The sequence below is a fragment of the Petaurus breviceps genome, unplaced genomic scaffold (genome assembly GCF_028583685.1).
Source record: "Petaurus breviceps papuanus isolate PSGF00001 unplaced genomic scaffold, PetGlider_PUasm1.0 174, whole genome shotgun sequence".
NCBI classification, from domain to species: domain Eukaryota; kingdom Metazoa; phylum Chordata; class Mammalia; order Diprotodontia; family Petauridae; genus Petaurus; species Petaurus breviceps.
This window is the reverse complement of record NW_027185761.1, coordinates 20,586,912-20,609,043: the sequence shown is the minus strand read 5'-3', so window position 1 is coordinate 20,609,043 and position 22,132 is coordinate 20,586,912. Positions and strand designations below refer to the sequence as shown.

At 41.5% G+C, this 22,132-nt stretch overlaps 1 protein-coding gene across 2 annotated transcripts in view; it reads right to left on the bottom strand.

The window, feature by feature from the left end:
* FGD5 (FYVE, RhoGEF and PH domain containing 5) overlaps positions 1-22,132 on the bottom strand; it is a 187,226-nt gene that overhangs the window by 146,868 nt on the left and 18,226 nt on the right. For both annotated transcript variants that reach the window (XM_069083865.1, XM_069083866.1), the window contains exon 2: positions 11,425-14,296. In XM_069083865.1, coding sequence (XP_068939966.1) covers positions 11,425-14,296 — 2,872 coding nt within the window. The remainder of the gene's footprint in view (positions 1-11,424; positions 14,297-22,132) is intronic.

The following is a 22,132-nucleotide window of genomic DNA, read 5'->3' as shown; positions in this document are numbered from 1 at the left end:
AATCACAGAAACAACGTATGTGTGATGACCAACTTTGATAGACTGGACTCTTCTCAGCAATGCAGTGATATAAGTCAATCCCAACACTTTCATGATGGAGAGAAATGTCTACATCCAGAGAAAGAACTAGAAAGAACTGAGTTTTTATTCAGATTGAAGCAAACTACCTGATCTTTTTCCTTTTCTTGTTTAGTTTTAAGTCCTCTTTACCATTTTTCATTCCATCTGATACAGTCTATCTTTATAACCTGACTAATGTCTAATGTGCAAGTATTTACAGTATGCCGCCATGGGGGGGAGGGGAGGGAAGGGGACAAAATGTGAAACTCAAGAAATTGTGGAATTGGATCCTGTAAACTAAAAGTAAACAAACAAATTAATAAAAATTATCTAAAGACAAAAAATATTAATTTTGGCCAGACATTTGTAGATTTCTATCCCCTTATTTAGATTGTCTACTTTTAATATAAAAGCAAATATTTTGTGTTTATCACCCCCCAAAAAAATTGTTCCACAACCTAACCCATCTATCTTTCCAGCCCCAGTAGATAATCTTCCCTTTCCTGTACTTTGTATCAAACTGGCCAAACTAGCCTTTTCACTATTCCACCTCCCATCCCTTCACATTGGCTGTCCCACATGCCCAGTGTGCCTTTCCTCTTTAAAAATGACTCACAGAACCCAGTTTTTCCTTCAACACAAGACTTTCCTGATTCCAATTGCTACTGCCCTTCTTCCCAAACTACCTTATACCTCTCTCTCTCTCTCCCTCTTTCTCTCCATATACATATACACATATATTTTAAAATGGCGTATTGATGTTTATATATGTACTTACTTTCTCCTCTTGCTATAAGAATGTAAGTTCCTGAGAATACGGATTGTTCACAGTATGTGACCCACAGTAGGCACCTAATAAATACTTGTTGGTTAATTGATAAAATCTCACAAAGATATATTGCATTTATCCCCATTTTATAGATCGAAAAGACTGAGGCCCAACCATCTGAAGTGTTCCCAATCTCACAATGAGTGGAAGCAAGAATCTGATTCCCAGTCCAAGTCAAATGATGCCATCTAACTCTTCCCCAAAGAACTTGCATAGTGATTCTGTCTCAGATTTGTACAGGTTTGTCTATACACCTTCCCCAGGAGCAACACAAATTGTTTTTCTAAATATAAAACCACATCATGTTTATCTTCATCATTATCATCAGTCAGTCAATAAACATTATTTAGTGCCTCCTGTGTACCAAGAGTTGTTCTAGGCTAAAATCCTTCTCTCCAGGAGCTTACATGCTAATGGGATAGAAATTCACCTCACCACTGGGTCTCTCTCTCTTTCTCTCAATGATGATAACTAGCATTCACATAGTATTTTAATAATTTATGAATCACTTTACATATATTATCTTATTTGACCCTCATAACCACCTTGGGAGATTGCTATCATTATGATCCTCATTTAATAGATGAGGAAACTGAGGCAGGTGGAAGTTAAGTGCTTTGCTCAGGGTCACAAAACTGAGACAGAATTTGAACTCAAGTCTTCCTGATTCCAAATCCACCACTCTATTGTCTACCATACCACCTAGTCACCTCTGAACTGCTTTGACCACAGTAACTCATGAAACCTGAAGAATTCCAAACCTTACCATGTGTGGTCCATCCACACCAATGAAATTGTGGTTCTCTCTAAGTACTCCATAACAGCACTGTGTGGGAGTCAGTACAGATACAATTACTGTATTCCCATTTTGCAGATGAGGAAACTGAGGCTCAGAATTGGCAAGTGACTTTCCCAAGTCCACGCTGGCCTTACGTAGCAGAGCTTGTAGTTGAAACTAGATTGTTTGACTCTAAATCTACACTGACTCTTTCCTCTGAACCACAGTGTCTTCTTTCCTGCTGATATCCAGTGGCTGTGTTATGATGTGAACCCAGGGCTTCAGCCCTGAAGCATGGTGTGATTTCCCCTAGACCACACTGCCTCTTTAAGGACAAATAAAAGCTTTGTTCGAAGGTTCTCTACATTATCACTCTAGGAGAGGGCACAGGCAGGGCTTCCATCCCGCCAGGGTAGCAGTACAATAAATGTGCTCCTGATGTGTTTTTCTTATTAGATCCTTTTCTATAAATTTTATTACATTTAATTAAAAATTATTGGTATAAAACTACTGCAGATGGTCCTTTTTTTTAGTCAGAAAATTAAAAAGTGAATCTTCTCATCAGTCAATTTCAATGAGCAGTGTAATCATGCACATTAGGAGGTGATGGAGGCAAGATGGCAATAATTTCTATTGCATTTTCTAGCTCCATTTGCTGAAACTTAATGAAACTTCTGTGTGGGTTCATTTGTCAAAAGAAATGTATATGGATAAATATATATTTATAATAATAAGCAGGCTTTTGGCCTCTAGGCAGATAGCAATGCCAAAGGGCTGAACAGAGATGCTGAGATGTACCCTCATTGAAGTGACATAGTCCCTGGGACAGATGGAATTAGTCAGCAGGAGTATGAAATGCAGACACACAGGACATACAAATGGGCACATTAATCAATGAGCCTGTAAGATATCTTCATTTTAAGGGGTCATGCATAATGAGAGGCAGCATGGGGCAATGGGCAGAGTGTTGGGCTTGGAATCAGAGGCTCTGGGTTTGAATTCCAGCCTTGCTGTTCACTATTCACATGACCTTATGCAAATCATCACCTCCTGAAGCAGTCTATCTAAGGGGCATTTGAACTCCAACATTTTGTGGTTGCGCAGTTCTTACGCTTAAGTTAGATTGCTATAAGAGTATTTTTAAGTAGTTTTATTTATGTTTAGTTTTCAACGTTCACTTCCATACATTTTAAATTTTCTCCCCCTCCCCTCCCCAAGATAGCATGCAATCTGAGATAGACTCTACATATACATTCCTAGTAAACATATTTTTACAATAGTCATGTTGTATAGAAGAATTAGAACAAATGGGAGAAACCATGAGAAAGAAAAACATGAGACAAAACAAAACAAAAAAAGAAAATAATCTGTTTCAATATGCTTTCAGACTCCATATTTCTTTTTCTGGATGTGGATGTTTTCCATCATTAATCTTTTGGAATTGTTTTAGGTCCTTGCCTTGCTAGAATATTTTGTATAAAGAGAAAAAAGCAACTTTTAAATCCTCAAGAACTCTGATCAATACAACGACCAACTACAATTCCAGAAGACTAATGAAGAGGCATGCCACTCACTTTCTGTCAGAGAGGTGACGAACTCAAAATGGAAAATGCAATGGAAAAACCAATGTGAGAATTTGTTTTGTCTCACAATGAGTATTTGCTATAAAGGTTTCGTTTTTCTTTTTCTTCTAAAGGTGGGGGAGTAGAGAGGGAAAGTGGATGGCAAGAGGGTTGCCCCCCAAAAAAGAAGAGGGTAATTACAGTATTTTCAAAGAAAAGAACATGAGAGAACAGAAGGAAGGTCAGAAGGAACCACAGACAAGCAGGACAGCTTTGAAAGTTACATGTGAAATTTATCATATACTTATAAAGAAAGTAATTTGTACAGAATAGAGGTCCCTAGTTTCACGTCCAGTCCTTTTTTTCTTTTCTACCGTGTATCTGAGAATGCTCTTTCCATTTGGTTTTTGTTAACATCAAAATAGAGAAAATAAATATAAAATTGGCCTCAGGAATAAAAATACAAACACAAACAAACTGAACATTTTGCCAGATAACAACAAATACTGTTTCTATGTATTAAGTTCCAATGAGACTAATAGCCATCAGTTAAGAAACAAAACCTCTTGATAGGCTGCAAATAGAATAAATACCAATACAGATAAGGACATTGGGTCTATTCTGGAGACAGAGTGCTTGGGCTGGTGATGGTAATTATTGAAATGTAGAGCTAACTCCTGTTTATCTGGAGACCAAGTAATAAAAATTCCTTTTTCCCTAATTTAAGCCTCTATTCCTATGAGGAGAAGACCAATGGTAAGTAAGTAATCTATGATTTTGGGTACAGTAACTTGTTTCTCCCCTTTTATGTCTCTCCCTCTCCCCATATAGACATAGTTTCCAGAATCTCTCTTCTTTGAGTCAGAACCTGGTCTACCTAGTCTCCTCCACAATCTCCTTTTTCGCTTATGATCTTGTCCATTTAAGAACTTAGGTACAGAATAAACATCCTGTGGCCCAGAAATGCCTAGAAGTGCCTTCTAAATCGTCATAAAATGAAAAAATTACATTCACCATAGGTTTTGTTAGAGGTCTAAATTGTACCGCAGACAAATGAGGCATTCTGGTGAGTCCTATATATTTGGCTAATTGCAAATGACTAAATACAGAGTATTTTGAGGAGAAGGGGGGAGAGAGACAGACAGACAAAGCAAGACAAAGAGAGAGAGACAGACAGAGAGAGAGAGGAAGAGAGACAGAAGAGAGAAACAGAAGAGAGAGAAAAGAGAGATGAGAAAGAGAAGAGAGAGGACACACACACAGAGTAAACAGATGGTTTAGCATTTTGCATATATTTAGAATATAGTAATGGGCAGTTAGGTAGTACAGAAGATAGTGTCAGGCCTGAAGTCAGGAAGAGTCAACTTCCTGAGTTCAAATCTGGGCTTAGACACCTGCTAGCTGTGTGGCCCTGGGCAAGTCACTTCACCCTGTTTGCCTCAGTTTCCTCATCTGTAAAATGATCTAGAGAAGGAAATGACAAACTACTCCAGTATCTTTGCCAAGAAAACCCCAAATGAGGTCATGGAGAGTTGGACATGACTGAAAAATGACTGAATAACAAAGAATACAATAAGACATACAACATAAAAACTAGCGCAAGCACGATTTAATTGTTTTGTGAAAGCAAGCAAGCTGGACCTCCATTTCTTTCTGTGCAAAATGAATGGTTAGGCTAGAGAGACTCTGAGGTCCCTTTCATCCATCTCTACATCTAAGCTCCTATGGCCTCTAAGGTTCATTCCTGGTCTAAACCAATGCTCAGTCAATCAATAACATTTATTAAGCATTCTGCTGGATAAAAATAAAACATTCCACACCCTCAAGAAAGTTGAATTTCATCGAGGAGGACAACATGTAGATATAGGAGTTGAGTCATTTTAGCCATGTCTAGCTACATAGCTAGTAAGTGTCTGAGGCTAGATTTGAAGTCAGGAAGATGAGCCTTCCTGACTCCAGGTCTAACTCTATCCACTGAATCACCTAGCTGCTCCACATAGAGGAGCATAAAGGAATATGGAAGTATAAATGGAATTTAAAGACTGAACATAAAATCTGCACAGGGTTGTTGGGGAAGGAAGATATTGGCAGCTAGAGGGATCAAGAAAGGCTTCATGCAGAAGCTCTGTCTTTAAGGAAATGCCTGTAAAGAATGATTACTATAACTAGTCCAGATGTTTTATGAGGCAGCGGTGAGGAGGGTTTCCCTTCCAGGCATTGAGAATGGCAAAGGCACAGAGATGAGAGATGGAATATCATGGGTAAGGAATGGAGAGAAATCCAGTTTGGCAGGATCATGGAAAGCAGCCAGGAATATCCAATGAGTAACAACCAAAAACAACTGCTGATCAACTGCTACGAAGAGGCAGATGCGCCAGTCTTGGGAATGGCAGAACCCCTCAACCAGCTTCAAAGTCATCATCTAATAAAGCAACTTCGGTGGAGAAGGCACCAACCATCCTTACCAACTAACTGCCAATCAATTGTCATTCACAGGACAGGTGGGCTAGCCTGGCCAACAGTGGGGAAACCTAGGGGAGAGAGAGAAGGCAGAATGTGCCCTTGACAGATCAAACCAGAATCACCACCACATCTTGACTGCCATTTTTCTGAACCCAAGAGCCTTTGGGATAGCCATGCTTCCAGCCCAGTGCCCATGGCCATCATCCTATGAGCAACCCTCATGGAGGGATCCTTGGCAATTGCTCTTCTAGGTACTAAAGCCACATCTACTGAAAACGTAGAAAAAAATCATTCTTGGCCTGCCCACTGATTCAACAACAGGAACTGGTATAATTTTATCAGTGGAAATAACATGGAAGTAGAGGCATTAGCATCTAAGGACCATGGGACCTTTCATCTGACTTGATGCTGAGTCCTTCCACTTGTCCTGATCCCTCCAATAGAACGTAAGCCCCTTGAGAGCAGGCACTGTCTTTGCTCTCTGAATTTCAAGGGCTCAGCATAGTGATCTGTCCACAGTAAGCACTTTCATTCAGTTTGCGAAAGGTTTAGAAGCCAAACAGGGTCATTTATATTAGATTGTAGTGGCAATAGGGATCCTGAAATGCCTGTACCAGACCTGGCCTTGGGAGAAAGCTGAGACTTGGCCCCTTCTCTAAGAAATGACAGGTGTTCCTTGGAAGCACACAAGCATGGCCAAGTCACAAGGCTCCGGGTCTTGTGACGGACTTAAAATTCCCTGAGCATTCCCTCAACAGATGGCAGTCCACGGACCACATCTCTTTTCAAGGCATGGTCACTGAACTGGCTTCAGACAGCAGCATTCTGTCAATGAAGGATCATTGGATTCTCTCATTAGCATGTTTCAGGAGGCCTCAAGAAGATTGGCTAATGTGCTTTACTCCAACAGACCAGTCTGATGAGCAGATCAGAGAAATGTCATGGACCAAAAGTACACCTGCCTTCTGTCAAAGCCTTTGGACAAAGCCTCTCAGGACGTCCCTGGGAATCAGACAGAGAAATGGAAACTGGACAGTAACACAGTTGGATGGCTGAAGCCTGGTGTCAGGACTAAAGTGGAAGGAGTGATGAAGCTTGAGCCTGAATGCCCGAGTTGAAATCAGCTCTGCTGCTACTACCTGTGGCTAAGGGGTAAGTCACCTGACCTCTCTGGGCCTTGGTTTCCCCAGCTACAAAATGAAGAAATGAGCTGGATAATTCCTAACTGCCCTTCTAGCTAAAGGAAATCCCAAGATCCTACCATGGTCCCATGTCAACCTGGAGGAAGTCTCTCCCCAGCATTGTTGTTGCAAGGGCTCTCTCTTCTGCTGTCCTTGAGAATGAAGCACAAACACCTCAAGTGGGCATTTAAGACACTCCATAATCTGGCCTGCTGGCAAGTCCCTGTACACTGCAGCTGTCTAAATCCTGGGATGCCTTCCCTCCTCACCTCTGCTCACAGCATCCTTCGTTTCTCTCAAAGCACTGCTCAGACACCACTGCCCACAGGAGGTCTTTCTTCCTAGTTATTAGTTCTGTATCCCTCTTGAAATTATGATAATAACTATTCTAAATAATAAAATTATTCTAAATAACAGGGAAGAGAAGGAAAAAAGCATTTAATAAATGCTTCTATGTACCAGAGACTGGGCTAATAAGAACTTTGTAAATATTATCTCATTTGATTCTCACAACAACTCTGGGATATAAAGTGTTATTATTATCCACATTTTACAGTTAAGGAAACTGAGGCAGGCACACAGCTTATAAGTGTCTGAGGCTTGATTTGATCTCAGGTCTCCCTGACTGCAAGTGGAATACTCTGTTGACTGTGCCACCTAGCTGCCTTTATGCAGCAGCCACAACGAGGGAGTTGGTATTGTTTGCTATCGTTTAGTTGTTTCAGTCATGTCTGACTCTTCATGACCCCATTTGGGGATTTCTTGGCAAAAAGACTGGACTGGTTTGCCATTTCTTTCTCCAGTTCATTTTACAGCTAAAGAAACTGAGGCAAACAGGGTTAAATGACTTGCCCAGGGTCACACAGCTAGAAAGTGTCTGAGGCCAGCTTTGAACTCAGGAATGAGTCTTCCTGACTCCAGGTCTGGACTGCTCCACTCTATCCATTGCACCACCTAGCTGCCTCCTAGGGAATTGGTAGTCTAGTAATAACTTGCCTGAGCAAGTATAGAGGTTAGAAATAGAATCTGGCTCCTGCCTCTTTTCCAGCCTTCTTTTCCATCGCTCCCCTTTCCACACTCTTCTCTTCAAGTCAAATGGAACCTCCATGCATTCATATAGGCTGTCTCCTTGTCTTAAATGCTCCCTCATCATCACTCCTCAGAATCATTATCTTCTTTCAAGGATCAGCTCAGTTTCTTCTATTTTCAAGAAGCTTTCCCTAAACCTGTCAGCTACTGGTGCTCTCCCTTCCTCAAATTATTTTGTTTACATTTTTTATATAAATCATATTATATGTAAAATATAAATACTTATTTTATATAAAATAGAAAATAAATATTTGTAATTGTTTGTATTTTATTTATATCTGGACATGTTGAATTCTTCCAGGGAATGAATGTAAGCTTCTTGAGGGCAGGAACTATGATATTTTTTGTCTAGGTATCATCAGTGCCTAACACATAGTACCTCATGTACAATAGGCATGTAGTAAGTGTTGTCTTTATCACTGTATTGTGCTTGGTTTTGGGTGCCATCTTTTTAGGAGGGATACTGACAAGTTAAAGTGAGGAAGGTGACCAGAACTGAAGACATTAAAAACCATGTCATAGGACTTAGTAATTAAAAATACTAAGGATATTTAGCCTGGAAAAGAGAAAGCTATGGGAGAATATGGTCATTTTACTCAAATCTTAAAGGCTATTGTGTGGAAAGTGTTAGACTCATTCTGCTTATTCCCAGAAGGGGGAACCAAAGGAAACAAATGGAGGCTGAAAGGGAGGCAGATGTAAGTTTGATATAAGGAAATGCCTCCTAACAGCCCAAGATATCCAGAAGTAGAAAGGGCAGTATGTGGAGTGAGTTCCCCATCACTTGGGGTGTTTAAGAAGACTGAATGACCAAGTGTTGGCGATTTTGTATTGAGGATTCATGATTAGTGTAGGGGTTGCATAAGATGACCTCATAAAGTCCCTTCAAATTCTCAGTCTGTGAGTAGGATGCTTCTCAATTCCTGAATACTAAAGTACTATCCTCTGTATAAGATGAGGCAGACTATTCTATATCAACAGTGGTCACAGTTCTAGACCTAGAAGAGGCAACAGGGAGCAATCCATTTGTTTTACAAATGAGAACATTGAAAGATCAGGACTGGTAGTGTGTGTTGCCCACCATCACCAGGAAGCAAAGAGCTGAGATTCAGACTTAGCTCCTGTGCCTTCAGGTTCAACACTCCTGCCACCACACTACCAGAGCCCAAGTTTTGCATTGCTTTTCCAGCTGGATGGTCTATAGCTCAGCTATATACTGTCCCTCCCCTCTAACCAATGGCACGTATTTTTCTAGGTAGTTGGGTGTGATTTCAGGGCACCATCTATGACTAGAGGTCTGTGATACAGTCATCCAACTCACCTGGCCATCTGATCCATGACCTTGACCTCATTGGCACCATGTACCAGCCAACTGAACTAGGTATCCATTGGAATAGAGTCATATCCATAAAATCATAGACTTCTTAGGGTGGGAAGAGACCTCAGTAATCATCTATTCCAGGCTGCTCTGTCTCAAAACAGATTCTCCACCCAGTCTTCCCTGTCCCTTTGCTTTCTTTCTGGTCCACAGGTCTCCTGTTGGCAAACAGAATAAACCCTTCCTTTCTGTTTCTTGGTCATGGACATCTCAGCCTCGAGGATGATTTGTTATAGTGGAAAGAGTCTTGTTTTTGGAGTCCGAAGACCTGAGTTCAAATTCTGTCTCCATCACTTACTTTCAGTGTTATTTTAGGTAAGTCATTTTCCCTCTATAGGACTAAGCTCCCTTGTAGGTAAAACCAAAGGGTTGGATTTTATGTCCACTAAAGTCTCTTCTAACTCAAGATCTAGGATTGTAGGACCCCATGGGAATCTTCGTCACTCAGTCTGTCTGGTTTTTGTTAGCATGTCAGTAAGGAATTACAATAATAACTCATTAATTCAAATTACATTCATTTGGTATGTGTGGTGATTCTGATAAGCATTAGAATAAGACTAGGATTGTTAGGCATTCTAGGTCTATGGGATAATCTCTCATTATTGAGAATGAATGAAGGAATTTAAAGGACCTTGAGAAGAGAAGGTAGGGTAGGAGGTATAATTGTTAGCTTCATTACTAATGATGGCTATTGTGAATATCAAATGAGATAATGTATGTAACAGAACTTTGTACTATATGAATGCTAGCAGTATTGTTGTTATTACATAATTAATATCACTAATAAATAGTTACATTATAGCAAATTCTAAATATAACAAATAATATGATATATAATAAATAAATATTATGTAATGTTATAATTATTGTTGTTGTTTGAAGTTGACCAAGCTGATGCTGGATGATATTATGGAAGAGATTCTAATTTTGGCTAATGGATTAGATTAATTTTTCTCTAAGGGTCCTTCCATCTCTAAGAATATATGGATGGATGTAATGTATATATGTATACATACATACATACACATATGCTGGGGTTTTCCCTTTTTTTTTTTTTTACTATATTGAAATATATAATGGTCCTATGCATTTGGACCCTCTTAGCTCTTACCGATGATGATGTATCAATGTTAGCACTGGAGTCTTCTTCCACTGCCTGCTTTACTCTGAGCATGTCTTCTGAACTAAAATCTAGCTTCTCTAAACTAGTTTACCTTTGCTTTATAAATCCTTTTTTTACCAAAGAGGCAAATTAACAGCATCTCTAAGCTTAGGGAATTGGGGGGAACAACTGTGAAGAGTTGCTCTGAGAGGGGCTGTGGGATATTTAAAACACTCAAGAGAACAAACTCACTCAAAGCGCTCAAGGATCCCTTTACCAACCAGCAATTCCTAACTGCTAATTGCAAATCATTCTTATCTATTCATTACTGCTGGTCCCCTAAGAATATCTGCTTGGCAATACTTCATTAACTTGAGTTACTGGATATAACTGAAAGTGACCAGGCTGCATTTCTTTTAAAATCTTCAATAATTCAGGCTCTTTATTAATCCAAATTGGACTTCACCCAAACATTTAGTGAGACTTAACTGCACCTCCTTCAGGCCTTATCTACACAGCACAAATTAAGTGGAGATTTCAATTGGCTGGCTAGGATAATGGATGAAGATACCTATTAGGAAGTGGGAGACTGAAATATTCACCTTAACAACCCTGACCACTGTTATTGATAACTCTGGCATCTCCGACTCACTTTGAAACAAATTAATAATGAATCAAGCCCAGATGTACCACTTAGTCACCCAGGTTCATCAAACATTTAGCTTATGGCACCTTAGATTTTCCATGATATCATTTTTTTTAAATAAGTGAAACTTTCCTGTATCTATGCAATGAAGATGTATGTCTTAATTTAGGGTATTTATTTTGGTGCATGGCAAAAGATTGCTAGTTTAGAATAATTTCAGGAATCTATCTTGGCACTCCTTTCAAAGTCAAGTGTCAAACTTGTCTCCCATGGAAATCAGATCAGTTTCCCAAGACAACTTAAAACTAACTAGAGAGATAAAAGGGTTTACTGTACCTTTCTGTTTCCTGATCTGCAGTCTGCTGCTTGCTCTCAAATGCGTTAAAACTACTCATGTCAACATAGCCATCATTCTCATTTGCTGTTGACAATGCCCTGCTGGCATCTTCAAAAAGCTTGGTAAATGTTCCAGCCCTCGTAGGTCTCCGAGGAGGGATCTGGATGTTTTCATAATCTGAGTTCATTGCCGGGATGTTCTCATAATCCGAAGTGTCTGCATTGGGAAATGAAATGGACCTTGGCTTTGTCAGGGGAAGGGGCAGGAAAGGAGGCCGGGATCGGTCCTCAAATGACTCCACTCTGGACACACTTCGACTGAATGCAGCCCCTTTCCTCTTCATGTCTCTGTAAAAGATTATGGAGGAGGGGGAGTCTGAAGCTCTTAGCTTCCCAGATCTAGACTTGAGCTGAGGAGAATTGCTGAGGCTCCTCCTGTCAATTTCTAGGACCCTCGAGGGCCCATGGTAACTGGATTCTGAAGAAGATCTGGAGGAGGAAACATTGACATCTACATGGATTTTGTTCTCAGTCCTTTTTTTGAATGTCAAGGCTAGGAATCTCTTAAAGGATGATTTTTTCTTCTTTGTGTATTTATCAGGAGAATCATTATCAATCAGAAGGGAGGGGGAACTCTTTGTAATTGGCTTTTTTGTGATGCAGGCCAGGTCAAAGGGAGGTGGGATATCCACAACAGAAGATGGGGTTGACATACCACTGGAAGAAAGGTGGCTCCTTTGGGAGAAGCTCCCTGAGGACCCAATAACACAAGGCAAAGAAAGATTATCCTCTTTCCTTTTTATTCTACCATCATCCAACACAGATTCTTCTAGCTCTCGGTACAAAGAAATGGGAAGATCTCGGCCTTCCACAGAGAAAGACCGAGGATATAAGATAAAGCTTCTTGGCTTGGCTGGCAAGGCTCTGTTGATTTCCAATGGTTTCCCTTCCATCGGCAGCCGAGTCTGGTTTCCTTCTTGCCCTGCATGCCTGCTGTCCATGGTTAGTAAATCAGTCTCTGGTCCTGTTTCTTCAGGAACAGTTTCTGGGACGTAGCCAGGCACTTTTCCAGAGTGAGACCGGGCCCTTGTGACAATGTTTTTCCTATCCATAGTAATCAAGCCGTTGTCAACATCAGCACTAATTTCTTCTTTAGTGCTACAGCTGCTCTGAGAGCCTTCTTCGCCTTTTGTTTCACAGTATCCCCTCCCTCCTGGAAAAGTATTCTCATCTCGGTGGATCAGGCTAACTCCCATCACATAGGGATCAATGAGGGAGTCATCTACTGTTTCATCATCAAGGGTTTCCTCTGGCACAATGACTACTGCAGGAACCTCGAAAGCCTCATCCTTGGGAGATCTACTGTGATTATCTACAAGTCCAGTCACCGGGGCCTGCTCGTCCTGCATCTGCTCTGGGAGAGTCACACCATCTCCAGAAACATCACCTGCTTCTCCTCTTATTTCATGGTTTTCCCTCAAAGTGGTTTCAATTCTACTTCCTGTAACAAGAAACCCTATTGAAGTTGACCCAGAGTCTGCCTCTACTCCACATTCTGATTCTTTCATTGATTCAGAAAGAGGATAGTAGCTGTCACTGCAAAAAGACGTGCTTTCAGTTGGAAGAAAGGCAAATGAATTTCCTGGAAGAGAATCCAAAAGTTCATCACTGCCTTCACTTTCAAAAGGAATAATCTGACAGCTTTCATCAGCAGCTTCATCCTTCAACAGGTCTTCAGGGTCTTCTCCCACCCCTCGGATGGCTCCTTCCTCTTCTTCTTGGTTATCTTGATCACCACTGTCCACAGGGTCTGCATTTTCCCAGTCTGTGATTTCAGGATCTTCTACAGCCAAGCCAGCTTCACTGAGCTCATTGCAGGCTTCTAACCCTTCATTGCACTCGTTTTCAGCTCCAGCTTCCCCTCCCTCAGTTTCCCCTTCAGCAGGGGGAACATCAGAAGCATCATAACAGTCTGATAAACTTGGTTCTGCATCAGCACGCTCTCCGCTGTTGGCATCCCCGACATCCAATGATTCTTCAGGGTCCCCTGGCTGCTCACCACTGGCCTCTGGTTCATCTGAAGCTATGTGGGTTAAAATAATATCCTCACATTCTCCTCTGCTGGAGGAAATCCTCCTCCTTTCCAAACTGTTCTCTATCAGCCTGTCCCCTTCCTTGCTCATGAAAAGCTTATCCTTTTCGCCTGGATCATTGTCACAGTCTGTGTCCTCCCCAGTATTCTCATACGTGGGCTCTTGGGTCTCAGTTCCTCCTGGCGATTCTTGTAAGGACTGGTCAGTCCTCTCACAGTCCCTACCTAGTGGTGACTCATTTGACTCGTCCACTCGGTCCGTGGAGCTCAGAGAATCCTCCTCAGTCTCTTCTACCTTGGCCTCAAAGCTGCTGGAGCAGTTGCTGGAACAGGGGCCCTCTGCCTCAGTTTCCTCCTCCCGGGTTGCTGGCGAAGATGCCAACTTCTCATTTTCTGTACAGCATGGTTCCCTCTCCTGCTTCAATACTTTGTAGTCCCCCTTAGTCAGTCGAGTTTCAGTGACTAAGATGTATTCATCATCGGCTTCTGATTCCGAGCATTCAGGGTTGGAGTGATTCCCTTCATACAGCTCTCCATCTGAACAGATCAGTTTCCCATTGCTACATTTATTGAAGCTGTTGTTCATGTACACGCGGGTTTTCCCCCTGTTGGTAGTGGCCAACTTGGGCTTGGGAGCGATGGGTGGTTTGGGTCCTCTAGACATAGAGTTTGGACTGTGAAGAATATCTGAACGGGGGGATGGAGGAAACTTGGACACTGTTACTGGCGTAAAGTGACCAGCAGTCTTGGGCTTTGGTGCTAATGGGGGTTTTGGTGAATCTAGAAAGAGAAAGAGAAAGAGGAAGTTAAAACACACACATAATTTCTTGCCATTTAGATTCAGAAAAAAAAAATACATCTCATTAGAAGTATTCGAGCTCATTAGAGCTGTCTATGAGGCAGCTTGGTTTAGTGGGAAGACTGCTGAACTGGATGCATCATGCTGTCGTGGAAAGACCACTACATTTGAAGTCAAAAGACCTTGGTTCATGTCTTGGCATAGCCTTAGTGGGAGCAATTTGGAAGATGGTGGATTTGGGAAGTCTGAGGACCTGGGTTCAAATTTCTGCTTCACCATTTACTACTTGTGTGACTATAGGCAGTCAATCATCAACAAACATTTATTTTGCACATACTAGCACATGGGTGCTAGGTTAGGGCTCTAAAAATAGAAAAACAATAATGAAGCAATCTCTATACTCTAGGTGTTTATGATCCAGAGAGGGAAATAAGATGCAAAACATGGTGACATTGGGGGGGGGGGGGCTAGCAGCTGGAGGAAAGGAATCAGGAAGGTCATTGAGCAGAAGGTGGCATTTGAGCAGACTTGATGGGAACCAGAAATTCCCAGAGGTGGAGGTGAGGAGAAGCAGATTCCAGGTATGGGGATGCCCAGGGCAAAGACATGAAAATGAGAGATGGAGTGTTGTGTGTGAGGAAAAGCCAGAAGGCCGGTTTAGCTGGACCAAGAGTATGTGGAGCAAAGTGACATATAATAATTCAGGAAATGGAGGAGGAGGCAGGTTGTAAAAAGCTATGAATGCCAAACTGAGGACTTCCTATTTGATCCTGGAGACAATAGGGAGCCATTGAAGCTTATTGAATGAGGGGTGACATGGCAAGTTAACACCTCTTATCTACAAAATGAAGAACTTGGGACCTTGCCCCAACTGTATGGTCATAGATAGCATCATGGATTTAGAGCTGGCAGGGGCTTTAGAGGTCATCTATTCCAACCCTCTTATTTTACTGATGAAGAAATCAAGGCAAAGAGAGGTTAAGTGATCTGTCCAGGCTTACATAGCAAGTATCTGAGGAAGATTTGAATCCAATGACCTAGTCATTATACAATGCTGGCTCTTAGCCCTAAATGGGAGACAGGAGATTTGGATTCTAATCCTGATTCTGCTACTGATGCACTGTGTGACCTTAAACCAATTACTTTTGGGTCTCAGATCCTTCTTTCATTCCAAACACAGTTAAAGCTGGATTTGATAATCCTTTCTAGCCCTGACATTCTATGATTCAGTGAGAGACACCTAAGACAAGACAAACTATCCCAGGCTATGCAAACACTGTTACTACCCAAGACTTTTGCTGGAAGCCAAGTGTAGGGGCCTTCTCCATGGAATCCTGGGGCTGAAACCCAACAACCAAGGATAGGGCCTAGGCTCCTAAAGTGAGGAAATACAAGGTGTCCCAAAAGTCTTAGTGAAGTGGTAAACACAGCAGCTCATTTATACATCCACCCAGCAGAGATTCTTTCCCTAAGCCCGGTGCTGGGTGCATATATGGCCCTTGGTTGGGTGCCAGGGGAGAGGCAAGAGGAGAGAGCCTTGAAGAGTCTACAGGCTGCATACGGTGGCTGGGAAAATAAGATCCACATGATATGGGAGATCCAGGGCAGATACCAGTGAGTAGAAAATCAAGTGTTTCATGTATTGGAAGAGGAATCTGAATCTCTAATTAAGAAAACGCCTTGACTTTGATGCTAAGGAAGTCAGGGGTGGAGGAGTGAGAGAGGGGTGGAGGACATTGGATTGGATGGTTTTTAACAACTGGCTCTCCCCAAAACATACCCCCGATACTCTTTTCAGTTTAATCTGCTATTTAACATTTTCTCCATCACTTTATTAAGTCTAGACAATCAAACAGTAAATCGAGCCCTTATTTGTAGCATCTGCTGATTTCTGAGATGGCAAAGCTCACACTGAGAATTTAACTATCAGCTCTGAAGGATAAGCTGGCTCCAGCACACCCCTGACCCAATGACCACCAAGGTCTCTTCCTGCTCTGATACTCTGTGATTCTGATCAGGAAACGTTTCCCAGAGGAACTGAGGCTTGAACCAGGCCTTGAAGGCTGAGCAACATGAGGAAGAGAGTTTATTTATCTTTTGAACAAAGTGTTCAATACTTGAATTATCTGAAGATAAAAAGACTGGAAATGGATCCTTTCCATGGGAAACACAATGACATCCATGTTCCTGTCATAATTAAAACTCTCAGTCCAGCCAAGATCCCACTCAGGGATCCCATCAGCCAAGATCCCATCCATATCACAGCACCTCCATAATCCACAGAATTGGAAGGGACTTCAGAGGCCATCCAGTCTCTGAATCTAAATAACAATTTGCTCTGGGACATAGCATGGGTGAGTCTCCCTCTTGGCCCAGCCCAGGATGCTGGGATGGGCCTGGGTCACCCCAAGTCTGAATAAGTCTTAGATACGGCATGAATTCAGACTTTGGAGATTCCTCTGAAAGAAGGCAGCCCTGTTGGGAGTCATGTTCCCCTAGGAAAAGACAATTCCAAAGGATGGGATGTTCTGGACAAAAAGCCTCTCCCTCTTGGCAAAACCTGACTACTTTATACTCACAGGATAACGATTTAGAAACAAATAGACAAATGTGTTCTGTGTTAATGTTATCCGTCTTTCCACTCAATTTGAAAAGAACAGTAGAAGCTCCCTCTCTGTCAGGGTCTCCCACACCAAGTGTGGGATTTCCTTGGTTATCAAAGGATGGAGTAATGAACTGTGCTGGGGGAAAGTTTCATCCATTTCATAAAAGCAAACACCAGACCAAACAATGAAAAATGGAGAAGGTTCCATGAAGCCAGACCTGGCTTAGCTCTAGCTTAGCTCTCAGGGAAGAGAGTGGCTTCATGGGAACAGAGAAATGCCCAAGGAGAAATGCTTCCCAGGGAATGGTTGACATTCCATCCAGAATAGCCCCAGAAGGGATCTCAGCCATGGGGCCAAGAACTGAGTCACTCTCTACTCTACCAGTACCAAGTGGAGTGATCATTCAAGGCAGTATCCATCTGATGGGCAGGTCATGGGTTCTCTCTCCTCCTTTTAATACTGGAAGACAAAAAAGTTCCTTCCTTGAGAGCAGGGACTACTTTTGTTTTTTCTATTAATCTCCAGGACTTAATACTGCCTGGTACATAGTAAAGGCTTAATAAATGCTTCTTGGAGGAAGGAAACAAGTTTTTATTAAACATCTACAGGCCCTATGCTAAATGCCTTACAAATATTATCTCACAACAACCCTTGAATGTGGATATTAATATTATCCCTATACTACAATTGATTAAACTGAGGCAGGCAGGCATTAAGTTACTTGCCCAGGGGCATGCAGTTAGTAAACTGAGATCTTGCTGACTCCCAATCAAGCACTCAGGTCACTGGGTCACCCTTGGTGACCTTGGTGATTGGTGATTGATTAATTGGTTGACTGCAGTGTCACAAAGGACAAGAGAGGAGAAAGTTTTGTGAAGCAGGATATAAATGACACTTTGAAGGCCACCAAGAGGTTGAGACAAGACTGCAGAGAACCAGGGTTACCTTTTGTGCTCTGTGCCAAGAGTAGACATGGTGATGATGGGAAAAATGTATTAGCTGGCAGAGGGGCCCCCCACCATTGCCATTCCATCTTCTACAATCCTTCCACAGCTAAGGATTCCCATCCCTCCCAACTATCTCCCCCCACCCAGTGGTGAACTTGTCCTTGGGAAGCCATGGGATGGACTATCACAGATGGGCTATGACATGCATCACTGGAAAGGATATAGAAAGGACCAGAATTTAAGAATACCTCAAAAAAACCCAAGAAAATTTTGGTGTCAATTGATAAAAACTTAATCATTCTAATGTTATTAATGAGCTCAATGAGACATTGGAATTTTTGAGGTTTTTTTTTTTTTAGGAAAGCATGCAGACCCTACTAGCTACAGAGAGAAAAGAGGTTATTTGTGAGAGGCACCAGGATGTTAGATTTGGAGTTAGGACCTGTGTTCAAAAGCCCTGATGTTCTCATCTGTAAAATGGTAGGGTTGAACTAGTCTCCTTTGCTAGTCTTCTCCAAATCATGGCCTCTGACCTTAGACGTCCCACAAGGATGTTCCATTTCCCTTCTGACCTCCAAGGCCTTTTGTCTGGCTGTACCCCCATGCTTGGAATATTCTCTTTCCTCATCTCTGCTTTCTGGTTTTCCTGGCTTTCTTAAAGTCTCAATTAAAATTCCACCTCCTGCAGGAAGTCTTTCCCAACTTTTCTTAATTCTCTGTTGATTATTTCCTGTATGTATAGCTTGTTTGTATGTATTTGTCTCCCTCATTAGACTGTAAGCTCCTGGAGCGCAGGGGCAATCTTTCACTTCTTTTTGTATCCCCAGCACTTAGCGCTGTAAATTAACGAATATTGACTGACTGGGGTGACTTTGGAGTCTCTTTGAGGTCTAAATCTGTCATGCTATGATCTTACGTTCTTTTGGCTTCTATTACCTGGATTGGTTGACTGTCTACAGGAAGGATTGGGTGCATATAATGCTTGGTACTTGATGCCCAAATAGTCAGCCAGTTTGGTGAGGGAGAGTGAGAGAGAGCCAATTAATGAAGAGACAATTGGGTCAGTTGTCTAAGTCTTCTAGGACAAAGCCTTGGCAACAATCTCATTGCTATATATACACGATTATGCTAGACAACATATTTGCCAAATTAAATTAAATCCTGGACAAAATAAGCCATTTAGTGACTGCATTTTCTCATCTATATCCTTGTTCTCCAGACCTATTCTTCAAATGAGGAAGAATCTCTTGGGATAGCCTGAAAAAGAACAAAGGATGACTGGAGGGAATTGGGCTGATTGCCATCCAGGTCAGCTTCAATCAGTCTTGCCTCAGGAGGAAGGAAATTGGTCATGGCTTTTGGCCAGGTAAGTAGTTCTCTATTACCAAAGTCGTGGATGGTCACTTGTGGGGATGTTGCATTAGGTAAGGGATTCCTGCCTCAAGGAAAGGGTAAACTGATTTTACAATAACCCCTTGCTTTGGAGCATAGGGGGAAAAAAAAAGAATGACCAGGTGCTTTACCTAGAAGTAGGTGATTTTTTTGACCCATACTTTCCCAAATTTACAAGGATGGGCAACCTAACACATTTTGATCTTTCATTAGCATAGCCTAAGGCCTATGGGCTGTGGCTGCTGGAAAATATGTCCTTGGCTATGAAATATGGAATATGGAATATGGAAAGAGAAAGAGAGTGTTGGCATCTCCATCAGCCAGTCCATACCCTTTGGCACAGAGCACAGTTTGGACTAAAGGTAGCCCTAATTCTCTGCAGTGTCTTCAGCCTTCTTAATCTCTTGGTGACCTCTGACACTGTTGCCATATTCTGCTTCAGAAGATCTTCTCCTCTCTTGACTTTGTGACATTGCAATCAGTCAATACACATTTATTAAGCATTTACTATATTAGATTATAAACCCTTTGAGGGCAGGGACTATCTTTTGTCTCTTTTTGTATCCCCAGCGTTTAGCACAGTGCTTGGCAGCTAAGTGATAAAGCAGATAGAGCACTGGGCTGGGAATCAGGAAGACTCATCTTCAAGAGTTCTTTTTTTTTTTTTTTTGCTTTTTGGAGGGGAAGGTAGGGCAACTGGGGTTAAGTGACTTCCCCAAGGTCACAAGGCTAGTTTTTGTGTTAAGTGTTTGAGGCTGGATTTGAACTCAGGTCCTCCTGACTCCATGGGTGTTGCTCTATTCACTGCGCCCCCTAGCCGCCCCAAGAGTTCATTTGAGACTCAGACATTTACTAGCTGTGTCACATAACCCTATTTTGACTCAGTTTCCTCTTCTGCAAAATGAGTTGGAGAAGGAAATGGCAAACAATTCCAGTATCTTTGCCAAGAAAACCCCCAATAGGGTCACAAACAGTTGGACACAACAGTTGATTGAAAAGAAATGTGTCATAACTATAGATGAAAAGAAAAGGCAAAAACAGTAGCCAAGGCTCTGTCCTGGGAGATAAACTTCAACTGGCTTGACTATTTCTTCATTAGTTGGCAAATTATCCTCCCCTGGCTAGTAATTCTGCCCTCAAGGAGCTCACATTCTAATTGGGGAGACAACATGAATATTATATGGTTATATACAAGATACAAAGTAATCTCTGTGGGGAAGGCACTAGCAACTGGCAGGGAGGGATTGAGAAATTATACAAATCATACAACATTAGGCACTATAAGCACCAGGGATACAAAGAAAGCCTCCCTCCCCCATCCTACTTTCAAGGAGCACATAATCTCATGGGGAAACAACTATTCACAAAGAGAAAAGCAGGCCAAGGGACACAGTTATGTCATGTCATAGGCTATGGAGATGGAGGCCTTACTGAAAAGAAAGGCAGCCTGGTGTGGTCAAAAGGATACTGAACTATCAGTCAGAAACTTGGTTTCTTGTCTTGGCTCTGATGCTGACTTGCTGTGTGACCAATCTCTCTGTTTGTTCTTCTAAAAAATGGGGATAATAATACTTTTCCTGTCTACTTTGCAGGGCAATCATGAGATAAAACACATGAAACACTTTGAAAAGGTATACATTGTTATAAAAATATAGTACATTATTTTATATTAATATATTTTGGTATTTAATAAAATATCTGTATAGTAAATTATTATAACACAATAATTTGATATCTAATAAATAATAGCTATTACATTTTATATACAAAATCATTATGGTATATGATTTAATATTTAATAAATATATTTTGTATATCAACTTATTAATAATAAATTAATATCTAATTTATCTAGCCAAGACCTTCAGAGACCAAGCCTTGGAAGAACTCTGGAATTCCCACTTTTGGGAGGGCAGTCCTGACTCCTGAAACTTTCTGTCTAGCCTTCCCACATTTTTTCACTTCCCAGTTCTTAATCTGGGAATTGTAATCAAACCAACACAAAACTGTAGCTTCTGGAAAGGGTGTGTCAACTGCCCTATTGTTCCACTCAACATCCCTGTGACTTCCCAGAAAACAAAACAAAACAAAACAAAACACCCTTTTCTGGCAAATACTCCCCAGTAGCTATTGTCCACCTCCCCCTTTTAGAGGGTAAACTCATTGAAGGCAGGAGCCATCTAGCTTTTGTATCCCCAGAACTTAACACATAGTAAGTGTTTTAAGAAATGCTTTTCATTCTTTTATAATATAATCAGGAATTTGGAAATAAGTCAACAAAGGCCTGGGAGAAGTTAAGGTACACGTCACAAAGTCCATGAATTGAGTGTTTAATTTTAACTCACAGAAGAGCCTTCATGCAGAGCCTAATGACATTCATTGATCTATGAACACTTATTATGTACTACACACTGCTAAGGGCCAGGGGAGCAAAGAAAGGCAAAGATGTAGTCCCTGCCCTCAAGGAGTTTCTAATCTAAAGATACAACATTCAAACAACTATGTACACCCAAGATATAGTTTATTCATAGTTCTAATAAATTCCATGATCTGGTTTCCCAGTCTACAGCAGCAAATGAAAATAAGGGAAAAGGTCTTCTAAAGGAAGCTCTATATCATGATGGGATAGCCGGCAGTAGGGTGACAGGAAAAAAACCAAACCCTACAAAATTATGTATGAGACTTCAGAGCACAAGAATTGGAGACCATTTAGTGCAGAAATGAAGAGTCAGTGATGTCATTCCTCTAGTAGATCCCATATAGTGTGCACGTTCTCTCTCTCTCTCTCTCTCTCTCTCTCTCTCTCTCTCTCTCTCTCTCTCTCTCTCCTCTCTCTCTCTCTCTCTCTCTCTCTCTCTCTCTCTCTCTCTCT